The following is a 22,626-nucleotide window of genomic DNA, read 5'->3' on the forward strand; positions in this document are numbered from 1 at the left end:
TCAGCCAGCATTTGAACCTGTTTTACTCCTGGTTTACTAGCTGGGGAATAAACTGCATGGAAAATGAAATAAAGACTTGCATTTATAAAGCATATTTCACATCTCAGGTTGTCCCAAAGCTCTTCCAATGTAGTTGCTGTTGTTGTTGTTGTTGGAAATGTGGCAGCTAACCTGTGCAGAGCAAGATCCCCAAACACAGTGCTATAATGATCAAATAACTTGTTTTAGTGATGTTGGTTGAAGGATAAATATTGGCTAGTTCATCAGGGAGAACTCTGCTGCTCTTCTTCAAAATGGGAACTTCTATGTTCAGCTGAGAGGGCAGATGGGGCTTCAGTTTAACCTTTGATTCTCCGACTATGCAGCACTCCACCAAAACATCAGGCTTACTTACATGATCAAGTTTCTGGAGTGGGACTTAAACCCACAACCTTGTTACTCAGAGTCAAGGATGCTACCAACATAGCCACAGATGATACAAATATGTATGAGGTGCTGGTCCAGATATATAGATAAAAACTCTTAATTCAAAGTCAGCTGAGGTTCATTCAGGGTGATGTTTGTACCCTACAGAATAAGTCATGGGCTTTGTGCTTCTTTCAATGGTTAAAATAATAGATGACTCAAATAATGTGCTGCCTTAGGATGAATAGTTGTACAGTTTACCAGAAACTTTAAGAGAAGAAATGTAAGACAACAGAAACGATGGTGCAAAGGATGCATAAAATTAAACATTTTGTCTTATAATCTCATGAAACTGAATCACTGAGTAACCCCAGGTTTCTATATAGGAATAAGCAAAACAAATTGTCCTGTTTTCTGTTTCAGGGAAACTCCAGCTTTCCACATGTTCTATAAAATCAGAAATAATTGTTGTTTATTCAGGGTCAAATCCATCTTGTTCTTGCAGTTTGTGGGCCAGAGACTTTAACGGGTGAAAACTCGGGCTGCAATATCAAAGAGTTTTTGAACTCACTTTCAATTGTTAATGCTTTTCTATGAATGGTCGCTGCCACGTTTGTTATTTTAATCCTTACCGCCTTCCTTCTTCCACCAGTATTTAATCCTTTCTCTTCACTGGGACTCATTGACTTCTGTCTGTCAGCACTGGTGGATTTTTGGGTGATTCTCAACAGGGAGTTCAGCCCACTCCCATCCTCACTTAACGTTCATGTGTGCAGGAGGAGAGTGATCAGGCCAACTGGGGAAATCCTGGTCAGTTTTCCCCCCTCCCTGCCATAGCGGTATTGAGGCCAGTTGTAACACGTATGCCATTGCCCTGAACAAGGTCGGCATACTCAGCTCAGGTTGAAGCTGCAATTTTCCTGGTTTATATAGCTCAGCAATCAATGTTTGGCCTTGTTTGGACATCTAATGCCAAATATTTCAATTAAAGATAATAGACACTCTTGACGGAATTCAGAGCTCTAATCTAATTCTTGGGCACCGAGTTTTAATTGTAATTTTCCAGAATTCCCTAAATTCAGGGAAGGGTTCCATTGGATTGGAAAATAACAAATGGAACCCCTTTATTCAAAAAGGGCGAGAGACAGAAAGCAGGAATCTACAGGCTAGTTAGCCTAACATCTGTCATTGGGAAAATGTTAGAAGCTATTATTAAGATGTTATAGGACACTTCGAAAAATTCAAGGTCATCAGGCAGAGTCAACATGGTCTTGTGAGAGGGAAATCATGTTTAACCAACTTGTTGGAGTTCATTGAAGAAGCAACATATGCTGTGGAGAAGGCATTTGATAAATGCCACATCAAAGGTTATTGCAGAAATTAAAAGCTCATGGTGTAGGCGGTAACATATTGGCGAAGATTGGCTAGCTAACATGAAGCAGAGAGATGGCATAAATGGGTCTTTTTCTGGTTGGCAGGATGTGACGAGTGGAGTCCCACAGGGGTCTGTACTGGTGCCTCAACTTTTTATGATTTACATCTATGACTTAGGTGAGGGGAGTGAAGACATGGTAGCTAAATTTGCAGATGACACAAAGATAGGTAGGAAAGTATGTTGTGAAGAGGGCATGAGGAGGTTGCAGATGGATACGTATAGGTTGAATGAGTGGTCAAAGATCTGGCAAATGGAGTTTATTGTGGGAAAATGTGAATTTGTTCACTTTTGCAGGAAGAACAAAAGAAGAGCATTTCTTAAATGGCGAACGGCTACATAATTCTGAGATACAGAGGGATCTAGGTGTTCTAGTACATGAGTCACAAAAAGTTAGAATGCAGGCACAGCAAGTAATTAAGAAAGCAAATGGAATGCTATCCTTTATTTTAAGAGGGATTGAACATAAAACATGTTATGTTTCAGTTATCCGTGCATTGGTGAGACCGCACCTCGAATACTGTGTGCGGTTTTTGTCTCCTTATTTAAGGAAGGATGAAAATGCATTGGAGGCAGGTAAAAGGAGGTTTACTAGATTGATACTTAGAATGAGTGGGTTGTATTATGAGGAAAGGTTGGACAGGTGGGCTTGTTTCCACTGGAGTTTAGAAGAGCGAGGGGTGATTTGATTGAAGTAATACAAGATCCTGAATGGCCTTAACAAGGTGGACGTCGAAAGGATGTTTCCTCTTGTGGGTGAGCCCAGAACTAGGGGGCACTGTTTTAAAATTAGGGGTTCCCTTTTAGGACAGAGGTGAGGAGAAATTTTTTCCCTCAGGATTGTGTGACTTTGGAATTCTCTGCGTCAGAAGGTGGAGGAGGCAGGGTCATTGAATATTTTTTAAGGCAGAGGTAGATAGTTCTTGTTAGGCAAGGGAATTAAAGGTTATCAGGGATAGATGGGAATGTGGAAATTGAAACACAAGAAGATTAGCCATGATCTTATTGAATGGCGGAGCAGGCTCGAGGGGCTGACTGGTCTACTCCTGTTCCTATTTCTTATGTTCTTGATGTGGTGGCTTAATTTTGCACTAAGCACACAGTAAATATTCACTAAGTTATAATACCCCTTTTTGTATTATGGAAATAGTTCCTTTCCATATTGTCATGTACAGTCTCTTTGTTGTAATTGAAAGTCTTGTTCACGCAATATTTCAAATTAAAATCTATTTCATTTTTGCTCCCAAAAAATAAATTATCCAATAAATTTAGTAACACAATGTATGTAGCACAGTAAATTCTGAAGCCATTTTAGGATGATTCAATAATTTGAATGAAGCGACTTTAAATTATGAGTTGTGGACTGTATCTGAATCCTTTCAATTTGACACTGGAGGTTTGCTCTGGATAATATTCACAGTTAAATGTTAATCTGCACTGCAATAACATCTCACTGCCATACCTTTAGGGGCAAGTTCATACTGATCAGCATTTTCAGAAGATTAGAACTATTTATTTACACATACCTGTCCTTAAATATTACTGTAAAATATGAAAGTTAGATACATATATTTCTTATGATAAGGTGCTCATACATGTGCAAAATTATACATGAAATGTTAACTCCTTCCTCACTGGTACTCATGACAATGTTGAGAAATATGAAGCAGCCCTGAGTCAGTCCTATTAATAAGCAACTCATTATTAAAGCTGAGTTGCTATGGTTACGGTTTTGTCAAAGCATCATTATGAAAGCCTTTCTCACTCAATGTATCTCACTCGTTTTCAGCCTTTCAGCAAGCACACTGTCGGTCTCGTCTGGAAGCAGTCTGGGGTCACTGACATCAAGCCGGGGGTCCCTCAACACTTCCAGTAGGGGATCTCTAAACTCGCTCAGTTCCACTGAGCTTTATTACAACCAGTCAGATCAAACTCCTGACCTGGACTTCCAGTACAAACTAGACTTTATGCTGCAAGAAAAAGCCGGTTACAGTCCTTCAGGGCCCATAACCACCATCCATGAAAACGAGGTGATAAAATCCCACAAAGAGCCACGCTATGAGGACTCTGCTGGCTCCTCTACTTCAGGACATGCTGTGAAATCTTTAGTTGAGGCTCCCAAATCAGTAACCTCATTGTCGTCCAGATCTTCGCTTTCTTCCTTGTCTCCTCCCAGCTCACCGCTGGTCTCGGATGCAGTATTTTTGTCTTTAACACAAGAGTCGCCTTTGCACCACCTGATGACGGACTTTGAAGACTGTGAATTGCACCGTGGTTTTGCAAATCTTGGCCTCTATGGCAATAATGACAGCCAAATGTTGCTGGAACCTGAGCAGACCAGCAGGACACAAACGCCCTACCTGAGCATCGTATCAGGGATTCGAAGCAGAACTGGACAATACCTGAATGAGGCTAAAGGCCTTAATGACGAATTGGCCGTTCCTCTTTCTACGCTAAATGAAAGCATTGCAGGTAAGGGCGTCCCATCAATAAGGCATAAGAGTATAGTGATTGGCTTGGATGTTGGCTCAGTGAAGGGCTACTGAACCCTAAAGTCCAGAAAGGTCCCAGATTCAATCACTGATCTCAGTTGAGCGAGTTGACCTCAACAAAGACAGCCATTGGGTTGCTAAAACTGGCATCTTTCCCCCAGGGCTTTGGTGGGGGGGCGGTGGCGAGGGTGGGGATGAAGTCAACTGGGTGTTCCCTTTGATATCCACTGACTCCTGCTGGAAACTGGGTGCACTGAGCATTGTGTGAGGGCAGGATCAGGTTCTGGGGTCACTGACGTAAAGCAGGGGGTTCAGCTGTGATGTACTCTATGGTTAAATGCCCAGCCAACATTCAGGGCATGATATTCAGTAGTGTAGCACCTCAGAACTGTGACCTTTCTCTTCCTGCTCACCAACATCTCCAGCGCCGCATCCATCATGAAGGATCCCTCTGCCTGGCGTGGTGTAACCACTTACATTGCAGCAATCGGTTTGTGCGGCTTCCCTTTAAGAAATAGCCTGCCTTTAAAAAGAGCAAACTGGCTATACCATGGGCCCTGCAAACAATGCTGCGGAGGCCCCCTGCTGTGTGCAGAGAATGCCAGCAGCGTTCCAGAGCAGACATCAGCACTGGAGATACACCTGTTAGCATTAAAATCATGCAGATGAGGTGGGTACCCAAATTTTGCATGTTGTCTACCCCAATCTGAAAGAGCCTGTGTCGGCCGTGAATCACGACCCAGCACGCAAAAAAATGGGCTATTCTATTTCTATTAACTATCTAGGCTTGCATTCTAAGAGTGACATTCCTGGGGAAGGTATTGGAGAATTCAGCCCCAGCATGAGTCAGGAACCTCATGTGAAATGGAGAAAAACTGAGGGATTAAAAAGAGCATAATGACTGCAGAATAAAACTCAATGTGCAACATATCCCAGATACTGTTTACAGGACTCTGCCTTCTGTGACGTTTGAATGACATCTTTGCACAGGGCCAGTTCGGTACCCTTTAAGCGCAGGGACAGGACATACTTAATCCAGGGTTTTCATTTAAAATTTTTGGAATTAGTTATAAGATTGTCGATGTCTTTATGGCAACCCTAAAGTAAGAACTTGAGTATTATTGAAAAAAGAGACATACTGTCAAAGCTTGCCATCTTGTACTCATTGGGACAGATGCAAGAATGCCAAATTTCAAAGCGAATAACAGTTTCACATGCAGAGTGAATGTCTGCTGGCGCTGTGAGGCCTCAAAGGCCAACCCAGACACACATACTTGTAAGCCAGACAAAAGGACTGGAATCATTATCCTTAACAAGTGTGAATATATTGATAACATGCCCACATTCTTAATGCCGAAACCAAACTCATATCTATTGGACCTGCTGCCAAGCAAACCACACAGCCCTACTCGAAAGCAAGTTACAAAAGTATTAGGCTTGTGTAAGAGTAACGAGCTGCCTTGTGATGTGTGTGATAGGATTGGTCCTCATGGTTCACTAAGTCCACGAATGTAAGGGCTGCCCAAGACACACAAAGGTGCTGTTCCACTACACCCTAGCTTATCTATGATTGGTTCTGTACAACATGAATTGTCCAAATGGCTGAGTGAGTTGCTACAACCAGATCTGAGTGAGTATTTCATTTACATGGTGAAGGATTCCTTCACTTTTGCCGAGACCGTATGCGACCTGCACATTGACAGCAATGCCATGTCTATGTGCTTGTTCGACATCGAGAGCCTATTCATTAATGTGCCTCTCAAGGAAGCCATAGACATCATTTGTGCTACGTCACTATATCATGGCAACCTAGACGTGCCGCCAAGTTCTGAATCTGCATTCACTGAACTTGTGAACTTGCACAGTTGAATTCGGCTTTAATGACACATATGCCAGAATGGATGGTTTTGCCATGGGATCCCATCTAGGGCCAGCTCTCACTAATATTTTCACCAGTTTCCATGAGAAACATGTTTTCGATGGAATGACCCCTAACCTCCTACCCCTTGCATATTTCCAATATGTAGATTACACATTTACTATATTTGAATCTGCAGCTGCAGGTAAGAATTTCCTTACATAGCTTAATACACTCCATCGCATGCTCAAACTCACCTTTGAAATGGAGCAGTCTAATAAGCTCCCTTTCTTTGACGAGCTAGTTGAGAAATCCGCCAATGGGTTCTCTACCACAGTCTACCGCAGGTGTACCTTCTCTGATCAATATACGTGTTGGGTTTCCTGCAGCTCCATGCGCTATGACATTAGCCTTATTGGCAACCTCGTAAATAGGGCCCGAGCGATTTGCTCACTGTGCAAGCTTGATGCCAAAATAGGGTGCATCAAACCTATCCTGCAGGGTAGTAGCCACTCCGATCAGATCATTGCTTGCTGTGATTCGCAGATACTCACAAATGTGCCTAAGGCCGCCACATTTGGACCTGAAAAGTGCCCAGTCTGCTTCAAATTATCCTGAAAGGGTAAAGTATCTCAAAAATTTGAGCAACAGGTGAAGCTAGCCATTTCACATTGCTACTATGCACAGCAACAAGTGGTTTTTTCCACTAACAGGATGCTACTGTCAAGCCAAAAAGACATCCTGCCTACCATGCAAGTGTGTAATGTGGTACGGTAAGTATCACCCTGGCTCGTTCTACTCCCACCCCACCCCAGTTCCATCTGCAGTCCCTTCAGCTCATCCTGTGGATCCCTGGATCCTTCCGTGGCCCCATCGTCTCCTCCCATGGTCTACCTGGCTCCTTCCGCAGCCTCCCCCCCCTCCCACTACTCCCGCGTCCCAACCTCAGCCCCTTCCAAGGCCCCCCCGCCAACTCCTTCCACGGCCCCCGCCTCGGCTCTTTCCATGCCCCCACTGACTCCTTCCGCAGGCTGCCACCCCCCAGCTCCTCCTGCCCTCCTGGATCCATCTCACCCCTCCCACCACCACCCAGCTTTCCTTGTGGCAGGGAATAACCCCCTGAAAACTGTCAAGAAGGTGTCCAGGCTCTGGAGACAGACAGAGTGAGAAAGGATAGAGAGAGCGAGAGAGAGAGACAATGGGAAAGGAGAGAGGGGGGGGAGAGAGAGAGACAAAGGGAAAGGAGAGAGAGCGAGAGAGACAGTGGGAAAGGAGAGAGTGAGATAGGAGAGAGACAGACAGACAGATTTGGAAAGGAAAGCAAGCAAAAATTTGAGCTGAGTTTCAGGAGTACTGTGGATGAGATAAAGAAGCTGTGCTACTCGGGGCTTCTTTGCGTGATTTAGTGTATATAGTATTTCTGTTTTATTCAGTGATTTATTTTATTTTGCAAGTTATTCCAACTAGGAATGCACAGAGCTGCACATGTATGTGTACAGTATTTCAACTTGTACATTGGCTTTTCCAGGCAAGAAATGTCCAAAGGAACCTAATTCCGGTTTTAACATTGATCCCTCTGGGATCCCATGATCCCCTTAAAGTTGTTTCACTTAAAGTCACGATTTTTCAGAACCCAACCACAACTTACATTAAGGATTTACTGCGTATGAATTTCAGTGCTGGTGCAGTGCCAGGTACGTAGGCCATATATCCCAATGACTGATGGATTGTATCAAACAACACACCCCTTCTGCTGTTTGCAGTAGGCAGAGTACTGACCGTACTAAAACCAACCCATGCTTGCAAAACTCAGAACATAATTTGCGATTGGGCAGCATTTGCTAAGAATTACACCAACAACCAATTTAAGATTATTGGTTGGGCTCACTTATGCTTGCTCGAAGCTAATAATATGCAGGAACCTGTTTGAGATAGATAGGTTCTTGATTGGTAAGGAGATCAAAGGTTACGGGGAGAAGGCGGGGGAATGGGGTTGAGAAACTTATCAGCCATGATTGAATGGCGGTGCAGACTCGATGGGCCAAATGGCCTAATTTCTGCTCCTATGTCTTATGGTCTTATGGTCTCTGCAGTCAAAAGGAATATGTCCAAACATTGCACCTTTTTTGAATAAACGAAAGCATGGGGGACAATAACTCCCTGATACACTCGCCTTGGCAAGGTCTTGACCAATCAGAACCAACTTGCCAATCAGCCAATGATTCTCGTGCAGTAAAAGTTGTTGTTCCCTTCGAGATTTGGTATTCTTGCGTCTATCCTGATGAGTGCAAGACAAAAAGTTTCATTTTTCAGCCATTCTCACGTTCTATACTATCAAGTGACCATTTGTTAAAAATAAGAAGTTAAAGAGAAACTAAGAAGGCATTGACTTCCTCCTGAAGGTGCCTTTTGCTGTGTCTCAGGTTGATACAGAACTCTGAAAGCTCCTAATATTGTAAGCAGTTGTTTCCACTGACTGGATGGAGCCTTTTACTAATAGAGGTCTTCACAGTCTCAAAGTTGTCTTGACTATATGGTGAGCTTCAGATCCAAACTGAAGGAACTCTGTGAACCACAAGGGAAATAAAGCAATATTTTTCCTTAGAGGGGTCAGATTAAGTGTACAATTTTGCTGACCAGAAATACGAGCTGCCAGATCTGACATACTCCACCTCATCCGCGCACACACTCAACAATTAGGGAGAGAACCAGGCATAGGACATAACCTTGGGGAACAAATACGCCTGTTAGCCACCCAAGAGTTCAGCTCAAAGATCCCACTAGATTGAGTTCAGCTCACATAAGGACATAGGAACAAAAGAAATATAAGCAGGAGTAGGCCATGTGGCCCCTTTGAGCCTGATCTGCCATTCGATACTGTCATGGCTGCTCTACCACCTTAACTCTGTTTACAGCCCAATCCTCATGATCCCTTGATTCCCTTAATGCCCAAAAATCTATCGATCTTAGTCTTGACAAATGAAGAGGGGACTCAGTAGAGCACATACCGCCGCCATGCGGTGTGAACTCAACGTTATTACAATTATGCAGCCTTTTCTTCAGGCTTTTCTTTGCCTGGTTGATGCTATGTAACTAAACCTGAAAAAGAAATATTTTTATTAAGAGCTTCCATCCCACTGTGGAGGCTTCAGGCCAATCCACATCCAACAACCTGCTCTGAAAACTCTGCTCACATTTTGACAGCTGTGATAAATTCCAGCACTTCAGCTGAGACAATCCACAACATTCTAAAATAACCAACAACATTCTAAATCAAACAACCCACAACATTCTAAAAGTAAAGGTCAATTTGCCCTGTCTCCTAATGTTAATGGATGGATCCTTTAAAAAAATTGCAGGATGTGGATCCAGATCTGCATCTTCGCTAAAAGCTAATCAGTTCTTCCTCGGGCCAGAGCCTATCTGTGCATCACGTTTTGCTGAAATCTGAATATTAATTTTTGAAATATATTGTTTACAGAAAAATAGGGGCAAAAATATTATCTCCACTCACCTTCAGTGGAAGAAGTAAATATGCTCAACAACTGAGCATCCACAGTTCTCTGGGGTAGAGAATTCCAAAGATTCAAATCTCTGAGTATAGAAATTACTCCTTGGGGCGAATTTTTTCAGTTGGCGGGCAGGCTGTTCGGGAGCAGGTGTGGGCGGGGTGTGAAGCCGATCGCCACCCACGATTGGCTGCGCCACCGCCATTTTACACGGCCAATTAAGGCCTGCCCAACGTAATGCGTGGCCGGTGGCGTTCAGTGCTACCTGTGCGGATGGGGAGGGGAGGGGGAGTGGGAGCCTGCGCTCTTTCGCGCATGCGCGTGAATGAGTGCAGCAATCTCCCTGAGGAACAGAGCTGTGACAGTGTCACATGAGCTGGGACATGTTTGTGAATGTACCAAAATTTATTCAATTATTTTTTAAAACCTTCAGGAAGCCTCATCCCACCTACAGATGAGGTTTCCTGAAAAACACGAAGGCCGCTTGGGCTCTTCGCCTGCCCGCCAATCTTAATGTTGGACGTCATCTCACGTCATTTTATGTGTCGGCGTGTCAGGCCCGCCCCCACACGCCAACGGCAATATCCTGACCATCATCTCAGTACTAAATGGCCAACCCCTTACCCTGAGACTATGATCCCTAGTTCTAGACTCTCCAGCCATGGGAAACAATCTCTCTGCATTTACACTGTCAACCCCAATTAGAATTCTATACGTTTCAATGAGATCACCTCTCACTGCAGAGAGTATAGACTCACTCTACTCATTCTTTCCTCATAGAACAGCCCTTTCATACCAAAAATCAATCTTAGTGAACCAGTGTTGCAAACCCTCTAAGGTTGGTAATTAAGGAAACCAAAACTGTACACTGTATTCCAGGTGTGGTTTTGCCAAAGCCTAATATAATTGCAGCAAGATTTCCTTACTCTTACACTCTTGCAATAAAGGCTAATATTCCATTTGCCTAATTGCTTACCGCACCTGTACGTTAACTTCCTGTGATTTGTGGACAAGGTCTGCCGAATGGCCTCTTTCCGTGCTAAAACTCTATGACTCTGACACACAAAGGCCAATCACCTCAGCTCCAGGACATCACTGCAGATGTTCCTAAGCGTGGTGTTCTAGGCCCAACCATCTTCAGCTGCTTCATCAGTGACCTTCCTTCCATCATAAGATCAGAAGTGAGGATGTTCGCTGACAATTGCACAATATTCAGCACCAGTTGTGACTCCCCAGATACTGAAACAGTTCATGTCCATATGCAGCAAGATCCAGGCTTAGGCTGATAAGTGGCAAGTAATATTCACGCCACACAAGTGCCAGGTAACGACCATCTCCAACCAGAGAGAATCTAACCATCACCCCTTGATATTCAATGACATTACCATCGCTGAATCTCCCGCTATCAATATCCTGGGGGTAACCATTGACCAGAAATTGAACTGGACTGGCCACATAAATACTGTGGCTACAAGAGCAGGTCAGAGGCTAGGAATCCTGCGATGAGTAACTCACCTCCTGACTCCCCAAAGCCTCTCCACCATCTACAAGGCACAAGTCAGGAGTGTGATGGAATACTCTCCACTTCCTGGATGAGTGCAGCTCCAACAACATTCAAGAAGCTTGACAATATCCAGGACAAAGCAGACCGCTTGAATGGCACCCCTTCCACAAATATTCACTCCCTCCATCACCAAAGCACAGTGGCAGCAGTGTGTACCATCTACAAGATGCACTGCAGGAATTCACCAAAGCTCCTTAGACAGTATCTTCCAAACCCACGACCACCTAACATCTAGTAGGACAAGAGCAGCTGACACATGGGAACACCACCACCTAGACATTCCCCTCCAAGCCACTCACCGTCTTGACTTGGAAATATATCACCATTCCTTAACTGTCACTGGATCAAAACCCTGGAACTCCCTCCCTAACAGCACTGTGTGTGTACTTACACCACATGGACTGCAGTGGTTCAAGAAGGCAGCTTCTCAAGGGCAATTAAAGATGGGCAATAAATGCTGGTCTAGCCAGCGACGCCCACATCCCAAAAATGAATTTAAAAAATCTAGACTGAGACCAGCTCTCACATTCAGTTATGTTCACCTGGCTGACTAAACTGTGATGACCTAGACTCAAATATCTCACTATACTAGGGAGCGGTGAGTCCTATATGGCCTGTGGACTGAGTGTCAGCTGTGGCTGAGCTGGTAGCATTCTCACTTCTGAGTTATAAGGTTCTGGATTCAAGTCCCATTCTAGGGCTTGAGTGCAAATGTTAAGGTTGGTGCTCCAGTATGGTACTGAGGGGGTGCTGCACTGTTGGAGGTGCTATCTTTCAGATGAGATGCTAAATTGAGGCCCCATCTCTCTGCACGGTGGATTTTTAAAATTCATTCATGGAATGTGGGCATCGCTGACTAGGCCAGCATTTATTGCTCATCCCTAATTGCCCTTGAGAAGGTGGTGGTGTTGAACCACTGCAGTCCATGTAAAAGATCCCATGGTGTTATTCTGAAGAAGAGCAGGGGAGCCATCCCTGGTGTCCTGGCCAATATTTATCAACAATCGACATCACAAAAAACAGATTATCTGGCCATTATCTCATTGCTCTTCGTTGGAGTTTGCTGGGCCCATATTAGCTGCTGCGTTTCCTACGTTGCAACAGTGATTACACTTCAAAATGTTCTTCATTGACTGTGAAGCGTGTTTGGACATCCTGTGGTCATGAAAAGCACTATATAAATGCAAGTTTTTATTTTTCTGAAATGCTAAAAAATTGAGGCAAATGTGTAATGCTAAAAACCTGACTTGCACCAATTTGCAATTTTTAACCAACTGCCATATGGAATGCCACAGCAAGTCATGGGCATATACTCAACTCTTGTTGTGTTAGCTGCTAATTTGGTGCAGTGGATGAGACAAGCCAGGCAATGTAGCTTTATGGGTGCACAGTTATATATTTCTCTGGAAGAGATTGAGAATGCTGCAAGTCATCTGAAATTAATTAAAATGTTCATGGCCAGAGCCAAATGGCGAACATTTGAACTTTTAAAGCCAATTGCCATTAACATGTAAAGCAGGTCAGAATGGTTGGCAAGGGTTACATCTCTGTCATATCATGTCAGTCAAGGCATGTTTGAATACCAGTTTGTGCAGATTCATTGAAAACTTATGTTTAAACTTAATAAAAGAGGGAGAAGAAAGCATTGTAAAAGCCAAGATGATAAAGACATGGAGGAATAATAGAGATAGGGACAGAGGTGAGCTATGTTAAGGAGGTGTAAGTAAATGGTCTATGTGATGGAGAGGATATACGTTCAGAATATGATGGCAAAGTTGCAAACAGTTTGATTTAGGGGCCAGGGAGGGAGAATGGAGTTGGTGGCTGAGGCACTAAGTTTGTGACAGGTGTCAAAAACAAATGCTTTGAGCTTTCAAATGGATATCTGGAAAATACTAGAGTTAATCTAAGACTGGATATAGGGTAAGCAGTCTGACAACACTGGCCATAACTATGGTTAGGGCCTTTTTGGCGTTGAGCGTGGAGTTGAAACCTGATTAGATACAGACATAGCATCATCACAAGAGAGACGGCATGGGTCTAGGAGGTACAATATATTCAGAGACTTAGGAGATGAAAGGGGAGGCTGGAGATGGCCGGATAGTTTACTCGGATAGTAGGATAGAGGGTGTTTTTGCTACATGAAGGAAGTTGGCTTTGAACAGGAGGAAGATGGTGTCTCAGGAGAGGGAGCCATTTACTAATGTAAGCTTGCATATGGGGCCAGGAAGGGAGTTAGGTGGCCAGTCATTTACATAGGAGTACATGGAATAGAGGGCCCAACCAGACTATACCATCATTCTCCATTCAAGCCTCCCCCATTCCTTCCACATCTAAATTTAAAATTGTGATCCTCTATTCCCTTCTTCCTTAAGTGCCTAATCTAGCTTTCCCTTAAATACATCCATACTCTTCTCCTTAACCACTTTGTGGTAGAAAGTTTTCCATTCCCTCCACACTTTGGGTAAAGACGTGTCTTCTAAATTCCCTGTTTGATTTCTTGGTAATCAAAGGGAATGACCCTTTTAATGAGAGTTGTTTCTTTTCTTATTAGAGGGCAATGTATTCAGGGGTTAATGCACCCAAAAATTGTTTTTACAAGTGAGTCCCACTTGTTGTTTTTAAGTTTACATTTTTGCTTTATTAAGAAGTTAGAAAGTCTGAATATGCCTGGTTTCAGTCAACGTATTCTATTTACACTGTGTCTCCTGCAATGCAAGATGGTCACCGTTACCCGTCTGCATGTGCACTGCTCCACACAGGCACAGAAATCCAATGATGCGCACACATCAGTTTACCCAGCACACCACCAACTCATTTTGCTTTCTAACTTGGTAATTGCAATGTGCTTTTAGTTCATGGATTCCATGGATCCCACAAATCACTTAGTGCACAGGTTGCTCGGAATATCTAGCTCACAAGCGTTTTATTGACGCTTTAATGATTTCTGTTGTTTCGCAATTTATGAGCACTGTGGACATATGTTGCTAAATATTCATACGAACGTTCAAATTAGAAGCAGGAGTAGGTGACTCAGCCCCTCAAGCCTGCTCCGCCATGCAGTAAAATCATGGCTGATCTGATTGTAACCTCAACTCCACATTCCCGGCTACCCCCGATAACCTTTCACCCCCTCGCTTATCAAGAATCTGTCTAGCTCTGCCTTAAAAATATTCAAAGACTCTGCTTCTACCGCCTTTTGAGGAAGTGAGTTCCAAAAACTCGGAGAGGAAAAGAATTCTCTTCTTTGTCTTAAATGGATGACCCCTTATTTTTAAACAGTGATCCCTGGTTCTAGATTCTCCCACAAGAGGAAACATCCTTTCCACATCCGCCCTGTCAAGACCCCTCAGGATCTTATATGTTTCAATCAAGTCGCCTCTTATTCTTCTAAACTCCAGCAGATACAAGCCCAGCTTGTCCAACCTTTCCTCATAAGACAACTCTGCCTTCAGGGTATTAATCTGGTAAACCTTTTCTGAACTGATTCCAAGGCATTTACATCTTTCCTTAAAAAAGGAGGCCAATACTGTACATAGTACTCCGGATGCAGTCTCACCAATGCCTGGTATAACTGAAACATAACCTCCCTACTTTTAAATTCAATTCTCCTTGCAATAAATGATAACATTCTATGTGTTTTCCTGATTACTTGCTGTACTTGCAAACTAACCTTTTATGATTTATGCACTAGAACACCCAGATCCCTTTGCATTTCAGAGCTCTGCAACCTCTCACCATTTAGATAATAAGCTTCTTTTTTATTCTTCCTGCCAAAATGGACAATTTCACATTTTCCCACATTATACTCCATTTGCCAGATCTTTGCCCACCCACTTAACCTTTCTATATCCCTTTGTAGTCTCCTTATGTCCTCTTCACAACTTATTTTCCTACCATTCAGTACTATTCGGTCAAGACAAAGAAGAAAACTGTTGCAATGTTGTATGAACTCACTAATTCTTGTGGTTTAGCGAAGAGGCAGAATCCTGCCTTAAAGTGTCTGCATATTCTGTTACGTTCTCAAGTCTCTTCAGTTTAAGAAGGATCAGTGGATTAATGATGTGAAGAGCTAAATATGATTTTGCAAAGTACTGACAGCCAAATTATTTTGATGCATGTTACATAGTCCTTGAAAGTAAATAAGCTGGGTTCATGTCGCACATTGCCTCCTATAAAGATGGCAGCTGCGCATGTGCCCTGCTGCACATTGACCCCTAAAAAGATGGCAGCCACGCAAACAACTGCGCATGCGAACGTAGCCTTCTATTTACTCAAATAATAAAAATGGAATTGTAGCGCCATCTCATGGCTGTGGCTAACAGTCCACTTGAATTCTGTTAACATGAGCCTGGTATATGTGTCCAGCAGAAGACAACCAGCACAAACATCATCAGCGTTCACCTCATTTTAACTTAGATGAAAACCTAATTCATGCGTTGCTCCATGAGGTTCAGGGAATCAGCTACATCATACAGACAGCAAAGTCCCAGGTTTGATCCTGGTCTGTGCGAAATTGACTGGTGTCATCTGGTTATACAGTCCCCACCACTTACACCTTTCCCAGTAGCTCCAGACAGCCCCTATATCGGACCGATGGTGCAGGCCATTTTCCATTACCATAGGGAGCCATTTACAAAGGTGCCGCTTATAACATATTAAGTCCACCAGTTATTTAGTGAAGCTCAATAAGTGCTTGCTCTGCTCTGTCTGATTTAATAGCTCTGCTACTTTCAGGCAGAGTCAGGTCTTCGGGCAGCTTTAATCAGCTGTTCACACTGTTAATAATGACAGAAAGAAGTCAGAAAATTGAGACTTCGGGCAACTGGGAGAGTTATTTGATTTCATTGGTTTTACTGCCCACTGCACATAATGGGCATATCACATCAGCATGAGCACGGCCAGTGTGTGTGATAGGGACTCTATGGGGTTACAACTGGGGGCCTCCCCCAGGATAGAAAGCAAAACGAATTGCCTAGGGTTACCCTTCATGAGTGCAATCCAGTAGCACTTCCCCCCCACCCCGCACCCCGTCTTCCCCCCTCCCATGCAGGTACATGTATATGGGTGTTGTCTGAGGACTGATCTGAGTTCAACTCTCTGTGTTCACACATAAAGAATGGTCACCTAGATGAGGTACCAAAGGGCATCTTGCACGCATAGAACGACACCCCAACAGATAATCAACATCATCCAGAGAGATGGGGAGAGAATTGGCAGAGAAAAGGAAAACCTTTTTGCTAACTGAGGTGAAGAGGAAAATAAGACTGGCAAAGAGAGAGAATATGAAAATAGAAAGGCAGTCAACATAAAAGGAAACCCAAAAATCTTCTGCCTGCATGCAAATAGTAAGCAGGTAGTAAGAGGTGGAGTGGGTCCTATTAGGGACAAAGAGAGTGATATATGCTTAGCAGTGCAGAGCAAGACTAGAATGCTTAATGAGTTCTTTGTATTGGTGTTTACCAAGGAGTAGGAATCTGACAAAATATCAGTGGAAGCAGAGATAGTGGAGGCGATGTGGAAATTAAAATGGAGGAGGCACTGAAAAGACTGCTTATGCTTAGGGTAGATAACTCACCAGATCCGGATGGCTTCCACCCCAGGTTGCTAAGGAAAGTGGAGGTGGAGATAGTGGAAGGGCTTGCCTTAATCTTTCAAGCTTGCAGATATGAGGGAGGTACCAACAGATTATAGAGTGGCAAATATTCAAGAAAGGATGAAAGGATACTTCTAGCAGGTACAGGCCAGTTAGTCTAACAAGGTTTTGGAATCCTTAATCAAGGAAAAATTCAACAGGCACTTAGAGAGGTTTGAATTAATTAAGGAGAGCAGGCAAGGATTTGTAAAGGACAGATTGTGCTTGACTAATCTAATTTAATTTTTTAACAGAGAAATGTGATGAAGGGAATTTATTTTTAATTCATTTACAGGATGTGGGTGTCGCTGGCTAGGCCAGCATTTATTGCCCATCCCTAATTTCCCTTGAGAAGGTGGTGGTGAGCTTGCTTCTTGAACAGCCGCAGTCCATGTGGTGTAGGTACACACACAGTGCTGTTAGGGAGGGAGTTCCAGGATTTTGACCCAGCGACAGTGAAGGAACAACGATATATTTCCAAGTTAAGATGGTGAGTGGTTTGGAAGGGAACTTCCAGGTGGTGGTGTTCCCATGTATCTGCTGTCTTTGTCCTTCTAGATGGTAGTGGTTGTGGGTTTGGAAGGTGCTGTCTAAGGAGCCTTAGTGAGTTCCTGCAGTGCATCTTGTAGATGGCACACACTGCTGCCATTGTGCGTTGGTCGTGGAGGGAGTGAATGTGTTTGCATGGGGTGCCAATCAAATGGGCTGCTTTGTCCTGGATCAAGATTCTTGAGTGTTGTTGGAGCTGCATTCATCCAGGCAAATGAAGAGTATTCCATCACAATCCTTTGACCTGCTCTTGTAGCCACAGTATTTATATGGCTAGTCCAGTTCAGTTTCTGATCAATGGCAACCCCCAGGATGTTGACAGTGGGGGATTCAGGGATGGTAATGGCATTGAATGTCAAGGGTGATGGTTAGGTTCTCTCTTATTGAAGATGGTCATTGTCTGGCACTGGTGTGACACAAATGTGACTTGCCACTTGTCAGCCCAAACCTGAATATTGTCCAGGTCTTGCTGCATTTGGACATGGACCACGTCAGTATCTGAGGAGTTGTGACTGGTGCTGAACATTGTGCAATCATCAGTGAACATCACCTGTTCTGACCCCATGATAGAAGGAAGGTCATTGATGAAGCAGCTGAAGATAGCTGGGCCTAGGACACTACCCTGAGGAACTCATGCAGTGATGTCCTGGAACTGAAATGATTGACCTCCTACAACCACAACCATCTTCCTTTGTTCTAGGTATGACTCCAAACGGCGGAGAGTTTCCCCCTGATTCCCGTTGACTTCAGTTTTGCTAGGGCTCCTTGATGCCACACTCAGCCAAATGCTGCCTTGATGTCAAAGGCAGTCACTCTCACCTCGCCTCTGGAGTTCAGCTCTTTTCTCCATGTTTGAACCAAGGCTGTAATGAGGTCAGAAGCTGAGTGGCCCTGGCGGAACCCAAACTGAGTTTCAGTGAGCAGGTAATTGCTAAGCAAATGTCGCTTGATAGCACTGTTGATGACCCCTTCCATTACTTTACTGATGATCGAGAGCAGACTGATGGGGCGGTAATTGGCCGTGTTGTATTTGTCCTGCTTTTTGTGTACAGGACATACCTGGGCAATTTTTCACATTGCCGGGTAGATGCCAGTGTTGTAGCTGTACTGGAGTAGCTTTGCTAGGGGCCATGGCAAGTTCTGGAGCAGAAATCTTCAGTACTATTGCCAGAATGTTGTCAGGGCCCATAGCCTTTGCAATATCCAGTGCCTTCAGCAGTTTCTTGATATCACATGGAGTGAATCGAATTGGCTGAAGACTGGCATCTGTGATGCTGGGGACCTCTGGAGGAGACCGAGATGGAGCATCCACTTGGCACTTCTGGCTGAAGATTATTGCAAATGTTTCAGCCTTATCTTTTTCACTGATCTATCATTGGCTCCTCCATCATTGAGGATGGGGAAACTTGTGGAGCCTCCTCCTCCAGTGAGTTGTTTAATTGTCCACCACCATTCACAACTGGATGTGACAGGACTGCAGAGCTTAGACCTGATCTGTTGGTTGTTGAATCACTTAGCTCTGTCCATCACTTGCTGCTTGGCACGCAAGTAGTCATGTGTTATAGCTTCACCAGTTAACCCCTCATTTTTTTTGTATGCCTGGTGCAGCTCCTGGCATGCTCTCCTGCACTCTTCATTGAACCAGGGGTTGATCCCCTGGCTTGATGGTAATGGTATAGTGGGGGATTTGCCAGGCCATGAGGTTACATATTGTGTTTGAGTACAATTCTGCTGCTGCTGATGGCCCACAGCACCTCATGGATGCCCAGTCTTGAGTTGCTAGGTCTGTTCAAAATCCATCCCATTTAGCGCGGTGGCAGTGCCACACAACACGATGGAGGGTATCCTCAATGTGAAGACGGTACTTCGTCTCTAGATGGACTGTGCAGTGGTCACTCTGACTGATACTGTCATGGATAGATGCATCTGCAGCAGGCAGGCTGGTGAGGGTGAGGTCAAGTATGTTTTTCCCTCTTGTTGGTTCCCTCACCACCTGCTGCAGACTCAGTCTAGCAGCTATGTCCTTTACCACTTGGCCACCAGCAGTCTGTGGTAGTGCTACCGAACCACTCTTGCTGATGGACATTGAAGTCCCCAAGCCAAAGAACACCCTGCATCCTTGCTTAGTGCTTCCTCCAGGTGGTGCTCAGCATGGAGGAGCACTGATTCATCAGCTGAGGGAGGGCGGTATGTGCCAATCAGCAGGAGGTTTCCTTGCCTTTGTTTGACTTGATGCCATGGAATTTCATGGGGACCAGAGTCGATGTTGAGGACTCCCAGGGCAACTCCCTCCCAACTGTTTAGCACTGTGCTGCCACCTCTGCTGGGTCTGGGTGGGACAGGACATACCCAGGGATGGTAATGGTGGTATCTGGGACATTATCTGTAAGATATGATTCGGTGAGTATGACTATGTCAGGCTGTTGCTTGACTAGTCTGTGAGACAGCCTCCAGACGTTAGTATGGAGCACTTTGCAGGGTTGACAGCTGGGTTTGCCATTGTCATTCCTGCTGCCTAGGTCGATGCAGGGTAGGTCTGCTTGGTTTCATTCTTTTTTATTAGCTCGGTAGCAGTTTGATACAACTGAGTGGCTTGATAGGCCATTTAAGAGTCATCCACATACCTGCAGTCACATATAGGCCAGATCAGTGTAATACAGCAGATTACCTTCCCAAAAGGGCATTAGTGAACCAGATAGTTTTTTACAACAATCGATTCATGGTTATCATTAGACTTTTAATTCCAGATTTTTATTGAATTCAAATTCCACCATCTGCCGTGGTGGGATTCGAACCCAGATCCCCAGAGCATCAACCTGGGTCTCTGACAATGCCACTATGCTACCACCTCCCCTTAAATGTCATGGATGTTGTCTTTATGGATTTTAAAAAAGCATTTGACAAAGTACCAAAGCCGCTTAACAAAATAGGGGCTCATGAAATAGGAAGGCCAGTGTGCGATTGGATAAAAAAGTGAGCTTAAGGACAGAGAGCAGTGAGTCGTGGTAGGTTATTATGTTTTGGAGTGGAAGGTGGTAGATAGGTATTCCCCAAGGGCACTGACCACTGCTTTTTTTGCTTTATATAGATTACTTGGATTTTGAAATTTTAATAAAATTTCAGAATTTGCTGATGATACCAAACTTGCAGGAGTGGCAAACGGTGAGGATGATATGAATTTCCTAAAACTGCACATAAATAGGCTAACAGAGTGGGCAGACAAATGGCAGATCGAATTTAATTCAGAGAAGCGTGAGGTAATGCATTTTGGCAGAAGGAATGGGGAAAGGCAATGTAATGCCGCAATTCTAAAGAGTGTGCAGGAGCAGGGAGGCTTGGAGGTGCATGTGAATTGATCTTTGACGGTGACGTTGGTGACGTTGCGAGAGTGTTTAGCAAAGCGAAAGGGATCTTGGGCTTCTTAAATAGAGGCAATGGGTACAAAAGCAGAGAAAAAAGCAAAAAACTGTGGATGCTGGAAATCCAAAACAAAAACAAAATACCTGAAAAAACTCAGCAGGTCTACAGCATCTGCGGAGAGGAACACAGTTAACGTTTCGAGTCCGTATGACTCTTCAACAGAACTAAGGAAAAATAGAAAAGAGGTGAAATATAAGCTGGTTTAAGGGGCGGGTGGGACAGGTAGAGCTGGATAGAGGGCCAGTGATAGGTGGAGATAACCAAGAGATGTCAGACAAAAGGACAAAGAGGTGTTGAAGCTGGTGATGTTATCTAAGAAATGTGATAATAAAGGCACAGATAGCCCTAGTGGGGGTGGGGTGGGGGGAAGGGATCAAAATAGGTTAAAAGGTAGAGATAAAACAATGGATGGAAATACATTTAAAAATAATGGAAATAGGTGGGAAAAGAAAAATCTATATAAATTATTGGAAAAGGGATCGGAAAGGAGGTGGGGATGGAGGAGAGAGTTCATGATCTAAAAAGCAGAGAAGTTGTCAGAAGGTACATAAAGCTCTTGTTAGGCCCCAACTAGAATATTGAGTCCAGTTCCAGTCTCTGCACTTTAGAAAACATATGAACATTCCTTGAGAAGGTGCAGAGGAGATTTACCAGAATGGTTCCAGTGATGGGGGTTTTAGTTACAAGGTTTAGTTGGAAAGACTGGAGTTGTTCTCCTCAGAGCAAAGGATATTGAGGGGAGATTTGATAGAGGTGTACAAGATTATGACAGGTTTAGACAAGGTAGACAAGGAAAAATTCTTGCTATTAGCTGATAGTATAAGAATTAGGGGGCACAAATTTAAGATTTTGGCCCAAAACTGCAGGGTGCATGTCAGGAAGAACTTTTTTACATAGCGAGTAGTAATGACTTGGAACTCACTGTGCACAAGGGTGGGTGATGTGGAAACAATCAATGATTTCAGAAGGAGATTGGATGGGCAACTGAAGCAAATAAACTTGTAGGGATACACGGACTAAACGAGGCTGTGGAACAGACTGGATTGCTAGCATGGACTCGATGGGCCGAATGACCTCCTTCTGTGCCCTAAATGTCTCTATGATTCTATGGCATGGATAACCCTGCTGTCAGAATGGTGAAATCTTGTTGTAGGACACAGACACTTTCCAAAGGAGAGTTAGTATTTCAGAGAAATCAAGTTTGCAAAATGTAAATTAACACTTTTACTTAATCAACGACAAAGATTAAAAGGTGTAAATAAAACAAAGAAAATGGAAAATAGAAATGGAAAACGAAATATCAGAAAGTGAAATAAAAGAAAAAAATTTGCATTTATATTGCACTTCTCAGCAAGCTTCACATACAATGCACAACTTTGAAGTACAGTGACTATTTTTATTAGAACATGAAAAAGTAAGAGTGGATCATACTGCATCTCAAGCCTGCGCTGCCATTCAAACAATCATAGCTGATCTTATACCTCAGCTCCTCTTTCCTACCGTATCCAGGAATCCTGCATTTTATAAATAGAGCCATAGGCCAGAATTTTCCGGTCCTGTCCTGGCGGGACCGACTGCGGGAGATTCGGTGGCCCAGCCAAAAGTCTATTGACAATCGGTGGGACCAGCGATCCCGGTGGCGAGCATGCCCGTGAAATCCCGCCCGTAGAGTACAAAAGCAAGGAAGTGATGATAAACCTGTGTAAAATGCTGCTTTGGCCTCAACTGGAGTATTGTGTCCGGTCCTGCGTGCTACGCTTTG

General features: G+C 43.9%; 1 protein-coding gene across 4 annotated transcripts in view; it reads left to right on the plus strand.

The window, feature by feature from the left end:
- Positions 1–22,626, plus strand: part of LOC144692796 (protein WWC2-like) — a 263,584-nt gene that overhangs the window by 202,679 nt on the left and 38,279 nt on the right. For all 4 annotated transcript variants that reach the window (XM_078561877.1, XM_078561881.1, XM_078561889.1 and 1 more), the window contains exon 11: positions 3,627–4,309. In XM_078561877.1, coding sequence (XP_078418003.1) covers positions 3,627–4,309 — 683 coding nt within the window. The remainder of the gene's footprint in view (positions 1–3,626; positions 4,310–22,626) is intronic.

The sequence above is a fragment of the Cetorhinus maximus genome, chromosome 2 (genome assembly GCF_964194155.1).
Source record: "Cetorhinus maximus chromosome 2, sCetMax3.hap1.1, whole genome shotgun sequence".
NCBI classification, from domain to species: Eukaryota; Metazoa; Chordata; class Chondrichthyes; order Lamniformes; family Cetorhinidae; genus Cetorhinus; species Cetorhinus maximus.